The sequence below is a fragment of the Oryx dammah genome, unplaced genomic scaffold (assembly GCF_014754425.2).
Source record: "Oryx dammah isolate SB20612 unplaced genomic scaffold, SCBI_Odam_1.1 HiC_scaffold_29, whole genome shotgun sequence".
NCBI classification, from domain to species: Eukaryota; Metazoa; Chordata; class Mammalia; order Artiodactyla; family Bovidae; genus Oryx; species Oryx dammah.
Window position 1 is genome coordinate 68,539,314 of NW_024070213.1, and position 14,327 is coordinate 68,553,640.

Genomic DNA, 14,327 nt, shown 5'->3' on the forward strand with positions numbered 1-14,327 from the left:
ACTTGATACTTGAGCAAAAAGGAACTAACTGATTAAGCCTGATTAAGCAACCTCAGATTTTCCCTCCACCACCCACTCCCACCTCCCTTCTCTGTGTTTATAGGAAAAAAAAAATTCTGCAAATTATCACTCATTTTTTAGCTTCTTCCCAACCCCTCCCTAACAGCAGAAGGCCTGGGATCCTTCCTGAGCAGCATAAGACATTTAGAGACAGATATTGGAAACTGACTAGATTACATTTGTAACTTAGAATCTGTGCTTAAGTCTGCCACTCAAACTACAAAAGGGTAAATACTAACTTTACCTTCCTCTAAGTTTTGCCTAATAAGTCATCATTCCATTCCCCTCTATCTTCCTACCTAAGGTATAGATCATTCTTAGACCTTGAGGAAAAAACCTTATCATAGCAATTTTATAAAACTTCAAATCTAAAGGCTTCTTCTCATTTAAATAAAGAAGTTTTTTTTAAAAATTGCCAAATACTTTTGATTTTCTCCTCCCTATTCATACAACCCTAGGCCGTCACCACGCAAACTGTGATCCTCAGTCTTCTTTAGTTAGTATGCTTGAAAAATGCTATACAGCATGTTCTCCTACTGCAAATTCATGTTAGAACATGAATAACTGAGAAATTCTACAGCACAGTGACTTATTTAACCTTAAGTTGCTAGGCTTACTTAGCCATGGGAGCTTGTATGTACTTCTTTTGGAACAGAGAGAGACCAGCCCTTTGGTTTAAAACTCAGTTCACTCAGTTTTAACATCATACACAGCAAGCACAGCCTGTGCCAGGCAAGGTGCTAAATGTTTCTATGTACAGACTCTTGAGAATCCCTTGGACAGCAAGGAGATCAAAGCAGTCAACCCTAAGGAAATCAACTGTGAATATTCATTGGAAGGACTGATGCTGAAGCTCCAATATTTTGGCCACCTGATGCAAAGAGCCAACTCCTTTGAAAAGACCCCAATGCTGGGAAAGACTGAAGGCAGGAGGAGAAGACAATGACAAGAGGATGAGATGGCTGGATGGCATCACCAACTCAATGGACTTGAGTTTGAGCAAACTCCGGGAGATGGTGAAGGACAGGGAAGCCTGGCGTGCTGCAGCCCAGGGGGTCGCAAAGAGTCAGACACAACTGAGCAACTGAACGACAACAACAACTTGAATCCATTCAAGAGTTGCAGGAGAGGTCAGGATCCCCCACTGCAGAGGGAAAAACGGAAGTTAGGCGTCTTACTAACCGTAGGGTCACTTATTTAGAAAGCAGTAGTACTGAATCTAACTCCAGGACTCATGCTTTCTACCACCTCATGAGTAACTAAGACTTCAGGGAGACAAGCATGAGGAGGTAGCAGTCTTCAGTCTTGGAACCAGTGAACTGCCTATCTCCTGGACTGAGGGAAGGGTAAGTGGCCCTGGAGGCAAACAGCATTAGGCCACAGCCCTTTATTACACTCCTTGCTCTGGGTCGCTTCGCCATCCAACTTCCCTTTCCAGTCACACTACACTGCATCACCACTCTTTTTCCTATGCCTCCACCCAGAGGAGAACGCTGCAGGCCCCATTCAGCCCCAAGGGACACGTCTCGGCCACTGCCGGGCAGGAGAGCCAGCATGGAGCTTATCAGCAGGGACTGTAAGCAGGAAAGACAGCATTTCTCTCCCACTCCCCATGGACTCTCGAGTTGCTCACTGGGTGCATGGCAGGAAACCTACCTGGACTTCTGAAGCACGTGTATACTACCTAGTGTACTAAAGACAGGCACAATTACCTCGAAAAGATTGAGAAGGAAGACCAACTACACGACTCAAAGGCTTCCTGACCAGTGTATTATACACTTAATCACATTGAGCCTGGCTTGATGCAAGGCTGACGGGAAGTTACCGTTCCATGGATGTTGAAGTTCTTGTTTCTTGGTGCAAAGACGTTCTGGAAGGCGTTCTGGTACTGAGGTGCAGCTGTCCATGGCGAATGGGGCGCTGGGGTGGAGATCATCATGAAGAATGGCTCAGAGTTGGACTTGTAGTCCAGGAAGTCCAAGGAGACATTGGCCTGACACACAGAGAGATTGGTCACCTCTTACCCTACCCAACAGCTGAGGCCTAGATAAGCATCTGTTCTCCGGTGAAAGGGGTGCAGGGGCCTATGAGCTTTCTCCCAGTTGTGGCACACAACCTATGTCACAGTCACTTGCAAGCGTGTTGCCGGAACGAATCATCTAGCTTCCAGGCAAACGCATGAAAATGCTGAAAAGCACACCCCTTTTTCAGAAGGCTGGAGAAGGATACGGCAACCCAGTCCAGGGTTCTTGCCTGGAGAACCCCCATGGACAGGGAAATCTGGCAGGCCACAGTCCCTGGGGTCTCCAAGATTCAAACATGACTGAGCAACTAACGCTGACGATTTTACACAACCTAAAAGTTGTTATGCCTCCCATGAGGAAACCAAAGAATAATTTGGCCAGTTTAGTATTAATTTACATTAATGCAGCTCAGAGCATATACATTTGATGCTTTAATGAATATAAAAGAGAGTCAACCTAATTCACAATAGTGGGAAAAGTGAATTAAGTTACCATAATCTTACAAAAATGCTGGGGTCAAGAGAGAAGATAGGATATCCTAAGTTATGCCAGCTGAAGTTAAGCTAAGTGAATAACACTAAGTCCAAATATGCCACACCAGGGTTTTAATTTATCTGGACTTAAATTTTTCATCTGCTTCTCTGGAGACAGTTTATGAAAATCAAAGCTTCCCACATACATACATGCTATGTTTTTAATTGTTCTAGTTGATTTACATCTTCATTTATTCCCAACATGAAACTCAAAAGACACTATCAATTTCCTACCATCATCCCACCTATCTAACTTTATTTCAGCCCCATCAGAAACTCTGTGGTTTCTCCAACATGCCAGGCACACTCCTGCCTCAACATCTTCACACTTTTTGCTTCCTTTCCCTGTGGCACTCTTTCCACTGATCTGTATAGCTCATTCTCATCTCCTTTAGGATTTTGCTTAAATACTATCTAAGTATCTTCCATCTTCGGCCTTATTGCTCTAACTCATCACCATCTAACAAGACAACACACATATGTGTAAATAAATCTATCCCTAAAGGGTGACCTCCCACAGAATTGGGGACTTTGCTTTACTTATTGCTTAGTACCAGCTCCAAGGGGTTGCTGAAGTACTTGGTGAATGAATGCCTTATGCAGGGTTGTCATTAGAACCATCTTAGACAGGAAAGGAGCGTCCCAAATTCATGTTCCCGTCTCAGTATTTTTTTTTTAAACATACAATACTCAATGCCTGAAGAACTTCCCTGCCTTTATCCCCTTACCCTCATGATGAAGCTGTCATCCTGCAGCCTGTGAGTAAAACTGGGGTCAAGAGTAGGAACCCTTACAGTGTAAAACCTCTTCAAAGTAATCTCCACAGTATTAGAGATTAGCCTCTGGGAAAGGGATTTGCTGCTGGAATTTCAAAAACATTAGATCTGAGCCTGGCTTAATTACAAAGAAAAACACTCTCAGGAATCTTTAACCGGCTGAAAATATGCTTCAGCAGTTAGATCAAGTTCTTATCCATGCTACTCAATGTGAACAAAGATAACTGAAGGCTTCTGAGGCAGAGTCTTTAGTTAAGCATGAGCTAAACTGCAAGGACAGAGCTTCAGTAACTCACCAAGACGTCTGTCAGGTAGTCCACACTGTAATTCTCACCATGCTTCCGTGCCTTCCCGTTGATAGAGAGGGTGTAGTTGTAATATTTAGAATTCTTTTCCTATTAAAGAGAGGAAAGTGAGTTTTTTTTTTAATGAGGCCAGCATACAAAATGAAAGTTGGAAACCATACTGGGCTAAACTGTACTCTGCTTAAACAGTGGTAAGACATAAAAGGTAACTGCTCAAGTCAATACTGAATTAGACTTCTTGACTACAGTTTATTAACTATGAGCAGAATTTCAATAATATGTTTAGTTAAAAAACCCAGAAACAGATCTGGTATAACAGCAAAATATGTTGCTAAACCTTGTGGAATGCAAGAAAAATATCTCACAACAGAGTGACTCACAAATCAACAGACTTTCAAGGAGATGAAATGGCCAACCATAAATGCAAACCGAGTAATGTCAATATCAGAGCTACAGTAGAAAGTAAACAAGCATCTGTAGGGTTGTGTGTAACTGTTGCTGACTTCATTGTTCACTCACCAATGCATACCAGTAACTCCAGCCCAGAGGAACGTGTCCAAGTCCACCTGCATCTGGAGCTCCATACTGGAAAGCAAGACAAGCAATGCATCAGAAGTTCACGGGATGTGACCAGACCAGAAAGAAACACGAAAACTGTCAGAATCTTTTTACATCAGTACCTGAAACACAGTTAAGTGCTCAATTTCCAAAAGTACAAAAATCAATTGAAAAGGGAAGACCACGGAAGACCTAGGAATGTCTGAAGCATAAGTTGGCAAACTATGGCTGGTCGGCCAAATCTAGTCTGCCAACTGTTCTGTATGGCTGGCAAGCTAAGAATTTTCTTCCAAACATTAAAAAATATAAACTCTAAAAAAAAAAACCAACAAAAAAAAACCAAATATACTTGAATTAAAAAAAATCAAGAGAGGCTTATTTTTGTGACAATTTGCCTGAAATTTAAACTTCAGGGATGGTGGAGCATTACTGAAACACAGCCACACTCACTGGTTTCTGCAGGCCTGTGGCTGCTTTCCAGCGACAGTGACACAACTGAATAGTCACTACACAGACGTAAGCCTAAAATGTTCACTTAGTCCTTTACGGGAAAAGGCAATATAGCTAAAGCCACAGGGCTCACCTGCTGAGCTACTGACTGCATAGAGCGAACGGTCTAGCCAGCCTTGTGGCTAACAGCCCAAATCAGGCTGTAAGCTCTCAATCTATCACTTCAGCTCTCCTGCTGATGAAGTCCATTTTTGCTATTTTATGTTTATTTTTTGACCATGCCACATGGCATGTGGGATCTTAGTTCCTTGACCAGGGATTGAACCTGCACCCCCTGAATTGGAAGCTCAGAGTCTTAACCACTGGGCCACCAGGGAATTGTCCTGGAAACTACATTTGGACTCTGATAAGATAAAGTGAAGATTAAGTGAAGAGACCACAGAGTCATCCCATTTTATCTTGACAAGGCTTAATACTGTTCATTTAACGCAGTAACTCTAAGAACTAATTCTTTGTATTTTGAAGAATTTCTAATTTTGTGTATGTTAGACGATCTTCAATATGAAAAGTAGTATATGTTCTCTTTATGACCTGTAGCCATAATCCACCACATTTATTGCTCACGATTCTTTTCAAACTGACTCATTTTTCATCAAACCCACAAAGCTGCAAATTCCCCCATTATTACAGGGAGGGAGAGAATTAACAAAATTCAGATCAGATATTAAGATCTCTAGCAACCATGGATAAAGTACATAAGAAAACATACATGTTCTTTGTCCTGAATCCCACTTTTACTTTAAAAGATAATCCCAGACACTCTCAAACACATCATTTTCATTAAGCCTGAACTCTGACTAAATGCTAAGACCAGTGTGGTGGACGCCAAGACCCTGAAGTCTGGCTTGGGCAGGTCACAACGAGGCCTCCCTTCATCCCGGGCCTTCAAGGCCAGCATGCTGACCACTCAGGCACATACTTCAGTGGCCTGAATGTCTCAGGCTTGGGTGCTCTTCCTTCATCACTTATCTCCCCACAGTCTGTTTCCCAAAAATGGGTTAAGTTGTTATTATTCAGGAAAGAAGCTCAAAGGAAAAAATTCTTCACTCTGGTCCTGATCAAGGAGAACTGGAAACAAAGACACCATGAGGGCCATGTGACAAGCGGAATTCTTGAGGAAAAAAGGGAAGATGTCTCCGACCACAGTGGTCTGAAGACTATTTTAAAATAAATGCTCCAGAAACTATTTGAAGAAAGAATAACCACCAGGTCCAAATCCTGGAAATTCCATTCATGTAAATAAGTTCCTGTTTAACAGGTAGATGAAGAGAAATGCCAGATACCCGAAAACCCTTTAACATGACTTGAATGGATACTAAAAAACAATTAACATGAATTATATAAATTCACATTTCAGGAGCTGTTATTAAAAAACAAAAGGGAATAATTAGACCGTTCAACATACCTCATTTAAGTATTTCCCTGCAAAAAAGGTCTGATAACCACACATTGATCTGAGAATTGCTGGGAAAGTATTTGGTTCCTGGATCTTCTGCCAAGACTTGCTACTGCAGTTTCCCTCCAGAGTGTTGTTAACCACGTGATGATTGTGTGGGTACTTCCCTGTCAGGATGCTGGCTCGGCTCGGGCAGCAGAGAGCGCTTGGCACATACTTCAAAAGGAAGAGAAGCCAGAAAGACAGAGTTACACAAGACAGACGGATTCCTCATCATTGCTAATCAGAACAAAGAAAGCGGCTCAATTCCCCTAACTTCAAACCTCTAGTTTCCTGTGGAATAGGGATTTTCTTTCTTTTTTTTTATTATTATTTTTTTTAGGGATTTTCTTTACATATGACACACTTCAGAGCTGCTTTAAGTTCTCTAGTGGAGACAAGAAACAGAACAGCCAAGAGAACACACCTCTTTTTCTGCTAGTTTCTTTTTACAGGATAACCTGAAGCTGTTCTAATTTCATTGGCCGAAGAAATGTTACATACAAGGAACACAGCATGCTGGGAGCGAGGTCCTAAACAAACATGAAGAATACTCTTCGAATCTAGGGCAGCTGAGAAGTAGCGAGTCATTTTCAGGCTGATCTGGAGTTTTGTAGATTACCTGCATCACTTTAATACACTGAAAACAGATTTTTTTTCCCTACTCTAATTATGTATCCACTAGCTCTTATCATCAACAGAATTACCCTATCTGACCTAGTAATATTTGCCTAGGTCCTAATACTCATTACCAATCCACTTTACAGAAGGGTAATAGTAGCTTATACTCACACCAGCAGGGCAGGAATGCTTATTTTGCTCATTTGAGCACACCCTTACCAGAATTACATATTATCCCTTTGAAATAATTCACATTTCTTTGGCCTTTCAAATTGGAATTGGCGTTCTTAAATACTGGTGAGGATGAACATTCTCCACATGCATATTGATCAATTATGTTCATGTGAATGGTCTGTTCACGTGCTTCGCACATTTCCCCCTCCTGTTATATAAGTTTTATTTTTTACTTCCCTGGTGGCTCAGACAGTAAAGTGTCTGTCTGCCTACAATGCAGGAGACCTGGGTTCAATCCCTGGGTCGGGAAGATCTCCTGGAGAAGGAAATGGCAACCCACTCCAGTATTCTTGCCTGGAAAATCCTGTGGACGGAAGAGCCTGGTAGGCTACAATCCATGGTGTCACAAAGAGTCAGACACAACTGAGCGACTTCACTCACTCACTACATAAGCTTTAAGGAAGGAGTCAATCATGCTACAAATACTTCCCAGTTTTTACTTTTGCTTTTTAATTTGGTTGGATGTTTGACTTCTGTTCACTGGATCTTCATATTACATTTCAGGGTCTGGTAGAGATATCTCTTTAAAAATTTTACCTTGATTATTCTAACCTACTTATTATTCCAGATAACTATGGAATCACTAAATTCAGCCTAAAAGGAATCCCACTGGGATTCTGACTAGAATAAGCACTTTATAATGTGTCTCCCCACAGAAAATGATGTGTATAACTATGCATGAAGTACTTTATCACTCACCAAACATTCTAACTGCATTTATAGGTCTTAACCATTACTGGACACCACTAGTTATTCCTAGAGTCTATATTTTCCTGCCTTTGTATCAGTGGGATCACCTCTCCCCCAACCTCATGTTTCTTTAACTAGTTACATGGAAGAAAGTTATTTACAGCTTTTCATTTCTAACTTACTAAATTCTATTAATTTAAAAGCTTTCCAACAACTCTCTTATGATTTCTAAGTAGAAACTTCAGACAAGTGGAAATAACAATTTTGGTCTTCACAAGACTTAATGCCAGTGACTAGACAGTTCAGTAGATGATTAAGTGAGAGATACTGGGCCCTTGTTGTCTTCCCTAAGAATAGTACCTGAGACTTTAATCTTAACTGTAAGTTATGCTGTTTGTTTGAAATAGTCATCATAGTGTATTCTTCTAATGGTTTAACAAATAACAAAAAAAGGGGTGCCAACATTTCAGATGACTTTTTTGGGGGGGATGTGGACCATTTTTAATGGTCTTTCTTGAATTTGTTAAAATACTGCATTTATGTTTTTGTTTTTTGGCTGCAAGCATATGGGATCCCAGCTCCCCGACCAGGAATCAAACTCTCACCCCCTCACTGTTGGAAAGCAAAGTCCCAACCACTGGACCACCAGGGCAGTCCCTCAGAGGACTTTTAAACATCTACTGAGACAACCATCTAATTTTCCTTCTTTTACCCACTGCTGGTGGACGATATAATAACCACCATTATGCAGTGGTACCTACTACAAGTCAGGCATTGATATAAGTGCTTGCTTTACTTGTAACAATCCATTTAACCTCTGAGATAGGCTTTAGTATTCCTGTTTACAAATGGGGGAACCAAAGACAAAAAAGCTCAACAACCTGCTCAAGGAAGCACAGCTAGAAAAGAGACAGCAAAAACATTCAAAACACGGTGGTCTGGTTCCAGAGTCTGTGCTCTTCACCACAACACTGTTGCTCTTCAAAGGATTTCCCAACACTAAGCTATGCTCCCACTGACTTGGTTATGAGCATGGTTCCTGAATTTGATTTGCTAGTATTTTGTTTTGGATCTTTGCATTTGTTTATATATGAACATATACACACGTATTAATATCACGTGTATATATGCACACACACATGCATAGCTGTTAGGTTTGTTCTGTTTTGTTGGTATTATCTTTGCTAGGTTTGACTATAAGGGTTAATTGGACTTTGTAAAGTAGCCTGCAAGCTTTTACCATGGAACACTTTACAGAGTACAAACGATACCCAATTCTTACAATCCATTTTCAAACCTCTAATGATGAAGGTTTAAATAAACTTCTCTAGCTCTGAGCTGCAGATGAGAATGGCTTACAAGATACTTGCCATAAATCTTCAATAGTTAAGTAGTAATATTTCAATTAAAAGAACTTATATCACATTAAATAGAATCCTTCCTTCAGATCAGGCATTTAACTAGAAGAAAAACCATAAAAATTACAGTAGACCACTCAAAAGAGTGTTTCTTCTTAGAATATAAACAAAGAGTTTAACAAAATTGAATCAGCTTCAAAACTTACAGCACTGGAGAAAGTCATTCCCATTTCTCCAATGAGAGCCTTGGTTTTCTTCAGTGGTGTCTGTAAAATAAATACATATCTGTCAAACAATTTCTTCCAATAAACTAAAACACACAAGACAAAATTTGTGTTTTTTGATTACTCTCAACCTTTTATTCCCAAATGATCAGCTCCATCTGACACTAAGAAACACCTGAGAGTCCTGTGTGATTCAGGAGATGAACCCAGCAAGTTTGATTACAGTCAGTTATGTCCTGTGCAAAAGTTCAGGTAGTTAGAATGCTTGCAGGAAGGGAAAGTTCACAGCTGATGGCATTATTCTAGCAACGCTGATTTCAATGTAATGAGATCTTGATGCCCTTCTCTCATTTATCACCAGCCCCTTTACAAAAAGATGGGGCATATCTACCTCCATTAATTCATCTTTAGAAGCAGAATGTGGAAAATGATATGAAAGGAGCCTTTCACCCCTTAAAACAGAAATAAAACAACACTTAGGTTCTAAAAGTCAGACAAGGCCCCCAAACTGACTCAAGTATCAGCCACTTGGCAGTGCAGCCCAGATGCATGCTGAGTATAAGCTCATGGCCCTCTGCACTAGACCGACCACCACCTCAGGTAAAACTTGAGCCAAAGGGCAAACAGATCTGCATAGAACCTCATCAAGCAAAAGAATAGTCAGAAATTAGTTTATATCCTTGCTTTTTATCTTTTGCTCAAAATTTAAGATCCTGACAAGTATAGAAAACAACTAGTTTCAAATCCTATGGTGAGGACAGAAAGCATGATGTTGGTCATTCAGATACAAATAATAGTAATAAATACTAATAATCTTTATTCAGATTCCAGACAGCAAGAAAGGACAATCTGAAGAAGCTCATTTTAGCTGTATTATATGAGTTGGTTCATGATGATTCTGAAGTGCCCTTGAAAGCTGAGACCATACTGAACACAGTTTTAAGAGGATTTTGTTATGTAAAAATTCCTTGCAGACTAATAACCCAAATACACAACTATATTAATAATAGGATCATTCTCAATGTATTAAAGTTTCCACAATTGTTTTATATAGATGTTAGAAAACCTAAAGAATCCATTAGCTTGAGAATTTTCATTTATTCAAGAACTCTGAAAAAGCATTTGAGAAAACTCAACATCAATTTATGATAACAATTCTCAAAGTAGACAAAGGAATGTGCCTCAACACGATAAAGGTCATATATAACAAGTTCATAGCTAACATCCTACACAGCAGAGAAAAAAATAAGTCTTCTAGGATCAGGAACAAGACAAGGATACCCTCTCTCGCCAATTTTATTCAACATGGTTTCAGAAGTCCTAACCACTGCAATCAGAAAAGAAAAAGAAAAGAAATCCAAATTGTGAACGAAGTAGTGAAACTGTCACTGTCTGAAGACGACATGATACTATGCATGGAAAATCCAAAGACATCACCAAAAAACTACAAGAGCTCAATGAATCTGGTAAAGCTGCAGGACACAACATTACCATTCAGCTAATAAAATTAATATGGTGTTGCATTTCTGTACACTAACAATGAATTACCAAAAAGAGAAATTAAGGAAACAATCTCATTTATAATCACATCTAAAAGAATAAAATACCTAGGAATAAACCCACTAAGGAAGTCAAAGACCTGTGCTCACAAAATTGTATGACAGTGATGAAAGAAACTAAAAAATACACAAACGGATGGAAAGATACACCTGACTGATGGATCAGAAAAATTAGTATTGTTAAAATGACCAAACTACCCAAGGCAATCTACAGATTCAATGCAATTTCTATCAAAATACCAATGCCATTTTTCACAGTACTAGAACAAACCATTTTTCAATTTGTGTGGAAACACAGAAAACCCTGTATAGCCAAAATAACCTTGAGTAAAGAGAATGGAGCTGGAGGTATCATGCTCTTTTGATTCAGACTATACTACAAAGTTACAATAATCAAAATAATATGGCACTGGCACAAAAACAGACGTGTAGATCAATGGAACAGAACAGACAGAAATAAACCCATGCACTTGTGATCTACTAATATATGACACAGGAAGCAAGAATATACAAAGGAGAAAAGACAGTCTCTTCAGTAAGTGGTGCTGCCAAAACAGGATGGCTTCATGTAAGAGAATGACATTAGGACATTTTCTGCCACCATATGCAAAAATAAAACTCAAAATGGACTAAAGACCTAGCTGTAAGACTGGAAACCATAAAAATCATTAAGGAAAAGAGAGGCAAAATGCTCTCTGACATAAGTAGTAGTAATATATTTTTGGATCTGCCTCCTAAGGCAAGGAACAAAATAAAAAACACATGGGACCTAATGAGATTGAAAAGCCTACGCCCAACAAACTATTGACCGAACAGCAACAACAAAAACCAACCTACTGAATGGAAGAAAATAGGGGCAAATGAGAATACTGACAAGAGATTAACATTAAACATATAAACAGCTCGTGTAACCCAGTATAAAAAAAACAAACAAACCCTGATTAAGAAACAAAAGACCAGGGCTTCCCTGGTGGCTCAGTGGCAAAGAATCCACTTGCCAGTGCAGGAGACATGGGTTTGATCCCTGATCCAGAGATCCCACATGCCCCGGAGCAACTGAGCCTGTGTTCTACAGCCTGGGACCCACAATACTGTGCCCACGGGCTGCAGCTACAGAAGCCTGTGTGCCCTGAGGACCATGCTCCACAACAAGAGGCACCTACACACTGCAACTAGAGTAGTCCCCGCAAGCCACAGCCATAGGAAAGCCCGTGCAGCAGTGAAGACCCAGCACAGCAAACAAAAAAATTAATAAACTTATTTTAAAAAAGGAAACAGATGACCTAAACAGACATTTCTCCAAAAACAGACAGATGGCCAGACACATGAAAAACGATGCTCAACATCATTAACAAGACAAAAGCAAATCAAAACCACAATAAGACACTACCTAACACCTGTCAGAATAGCCATCATTAAAAAAGACCACAAATAACAAATGCTAGCAAGGATGTGGAGAAAAGGGAACCCTTGTACATTGTTCGTGGAAATATAAACTGGCACAGTCGCTGTGGAAATAGTACAGAGGTTCCCCAAAAAACTAAAAATAGAACTATCATATGATCCAGCAATTCTAATCCTGCGGAAAACAAAAACATTAATTTGAAAAGATACAGGCACCCTAATGTTCATAGCAGCATTATTTACAACAGCCAAGACATGGAAGCAACCTAAGTCTCCATCAGCAGATGAATATATAAAGAAGATGTGGTATATACCTGCAATGGGATATTACTTAGCCATAAAAAAGAATGGTATTTTGCCATCTGTAACAACCTGGGGGGTACTATGGTTAGTGAAATAAATCAGACAAACACTGTATGTTATCACTTATATGCAGAAGCTAAAAAATAATACAAACTAATGAATATAACAAAAAAGAAAGGGATTAACAAATACAGAGAACAAACTAGTGGTTTACCAGTAGGGAGGTGGAGGTGGGAGGGCCAAGACAGGAGCAAAGGATTAAGAGGTCCAAACTACTATGAATAAAATGTATAAAATAAGGTACACAGAAACACTGCACAGCACATGGAATACAGCCAATATGGTATAACTATAAATTGAGTATCATCTATAAAAAGCTTGAATCACTATGTTGCACACCTGAAACATATTGTAAACCAACATACCTGAATAACAAAAAAAAAAAACACACAACACTATAGTAGTCAGAACAGAAATGGTATAAAAACAGACACACAGATTAATAGAACAGAATAGAGATCCTAGGAATGATCAATTCATTTATGACAAAGGAGTCAAGAATACACAATGGGAAAGGAATATACAATAAATGTTGCTGGGAAAGCTGGACAGCCTCAAGAAAATCAATAAAGCTAGAACACTCTCTCATACCATATGCAAAAACAAACTCAAAATGGCTTAAAGACTTAAATATGACACCATAAAATTCCTAGAAGGAGAAGGCAAAACACTCTGACATAAACTGTAGCAGTATTTTCTTATATCAGTCTCTCGAGACAAAAGAAATAAAGGCAAAAATAAACAAATGGGACCTAGTCAAACTTACAAGCTTTTGCACAGCAAAGGAAATCATAAACAAGAAGATAACCTATGGACCGAGAGAAAATAGCTGCAAACAGTGGGACTCACAAGGGGTTAATTTCCAAAATATACAAATAGATCAGTATCAAAAAAACAAAAACCCAATCAAAAAGTGCAGAAGACCTAACAAGATGTTTCCCCAAAGAAGACATACAGATGGCCAACAGGCACAGGAAAAAATGCTCAACATTGTTTAATTATTAGAGAAATGCAAATCAAAACTACAATGAGGTATTACCTCACACCTGTCAGAATGGCCATCATCAAGAAGTCTACAGATAATGCTGGAGAGGGTGAGAAGAAAAGAGAACTTTCCAACAATGCTGGTATGAATGTAAATTGGTGCAGCCACTATGGAGAACAGTATGAAGGTTCCTTAAAAAACTAAAAGTATAATTACAACATGATCCAGCCGTCTCACTCCTTAGCATGTATCTGGAAGAGACAAACAGTCTAAAATTTGCAGAGATACATGCACCCTGATGTTCACAGCAGCACTATTTATGACATCCAAGATGTGGAAGCAACCTAAATGTCCATCAATAGACGAAATAAGATGTGGGGTGGGTGGGTGTGTGTATACACATGCACACATATACACACAGTGGAATATTACTCTGTAATAAAAAGGATGAAATTTGGAAAATCTGCAGCAACATGGATGGACCTAGAGATTATCATAATAAGTAAGGACATACAAAGACATGTAATATTATATGATACACGTGTATGTGGAATCTAAAAAAATAATAATACAAATGAACTTATTTACAAAAACAAAAACAGACTCACAAACATAGGAAACAAACTTATGGTTACCAAAGGTGGGGGATGAAGAGAGAAATTAGGAGTATGGGATTAACAGATACACA

At 39.3% G+C, this 14,327-nt stretch overlaps 1 protein-coding gene across 1 annotated transcript in view; it reads right to left on the reverse strand.

The window, feature by feature from the left end:
• The window catches only part of GNS (glucosamine (N-acetyl)-6-sulfatase), a 47,903-nt gene that overhangs the window by 27,296 nt on the left and 6,280 nt on the right, over positions 1–14,327 (reverse strand). Inside the window, exons 2-6 of the mRNA XM_040233377.1 lie at positions 9,311–9,370; positions 6,172–6,378; positions 4,218–4,283; positions 3,690–3,788; positions 1,886–2,053 (exon numbers count right to left, since the gene is read on the reverse strand). Of these exons, the coding sequence (XP_040089311.1) occupies positions 1,886–2,053; positions 3,690–3,788; positions 4,218–4,283; positions 6,172–6,378; positions 9,311–9,370 (600 nt within the window). The remainder of the gene's footprint in view (positions 1–1,885; positions 2,054–3,689; positions 3,789–4,217; positions 4,284–6,171; positions 6,379–9,310; positions 9,371–14,327) is intronic.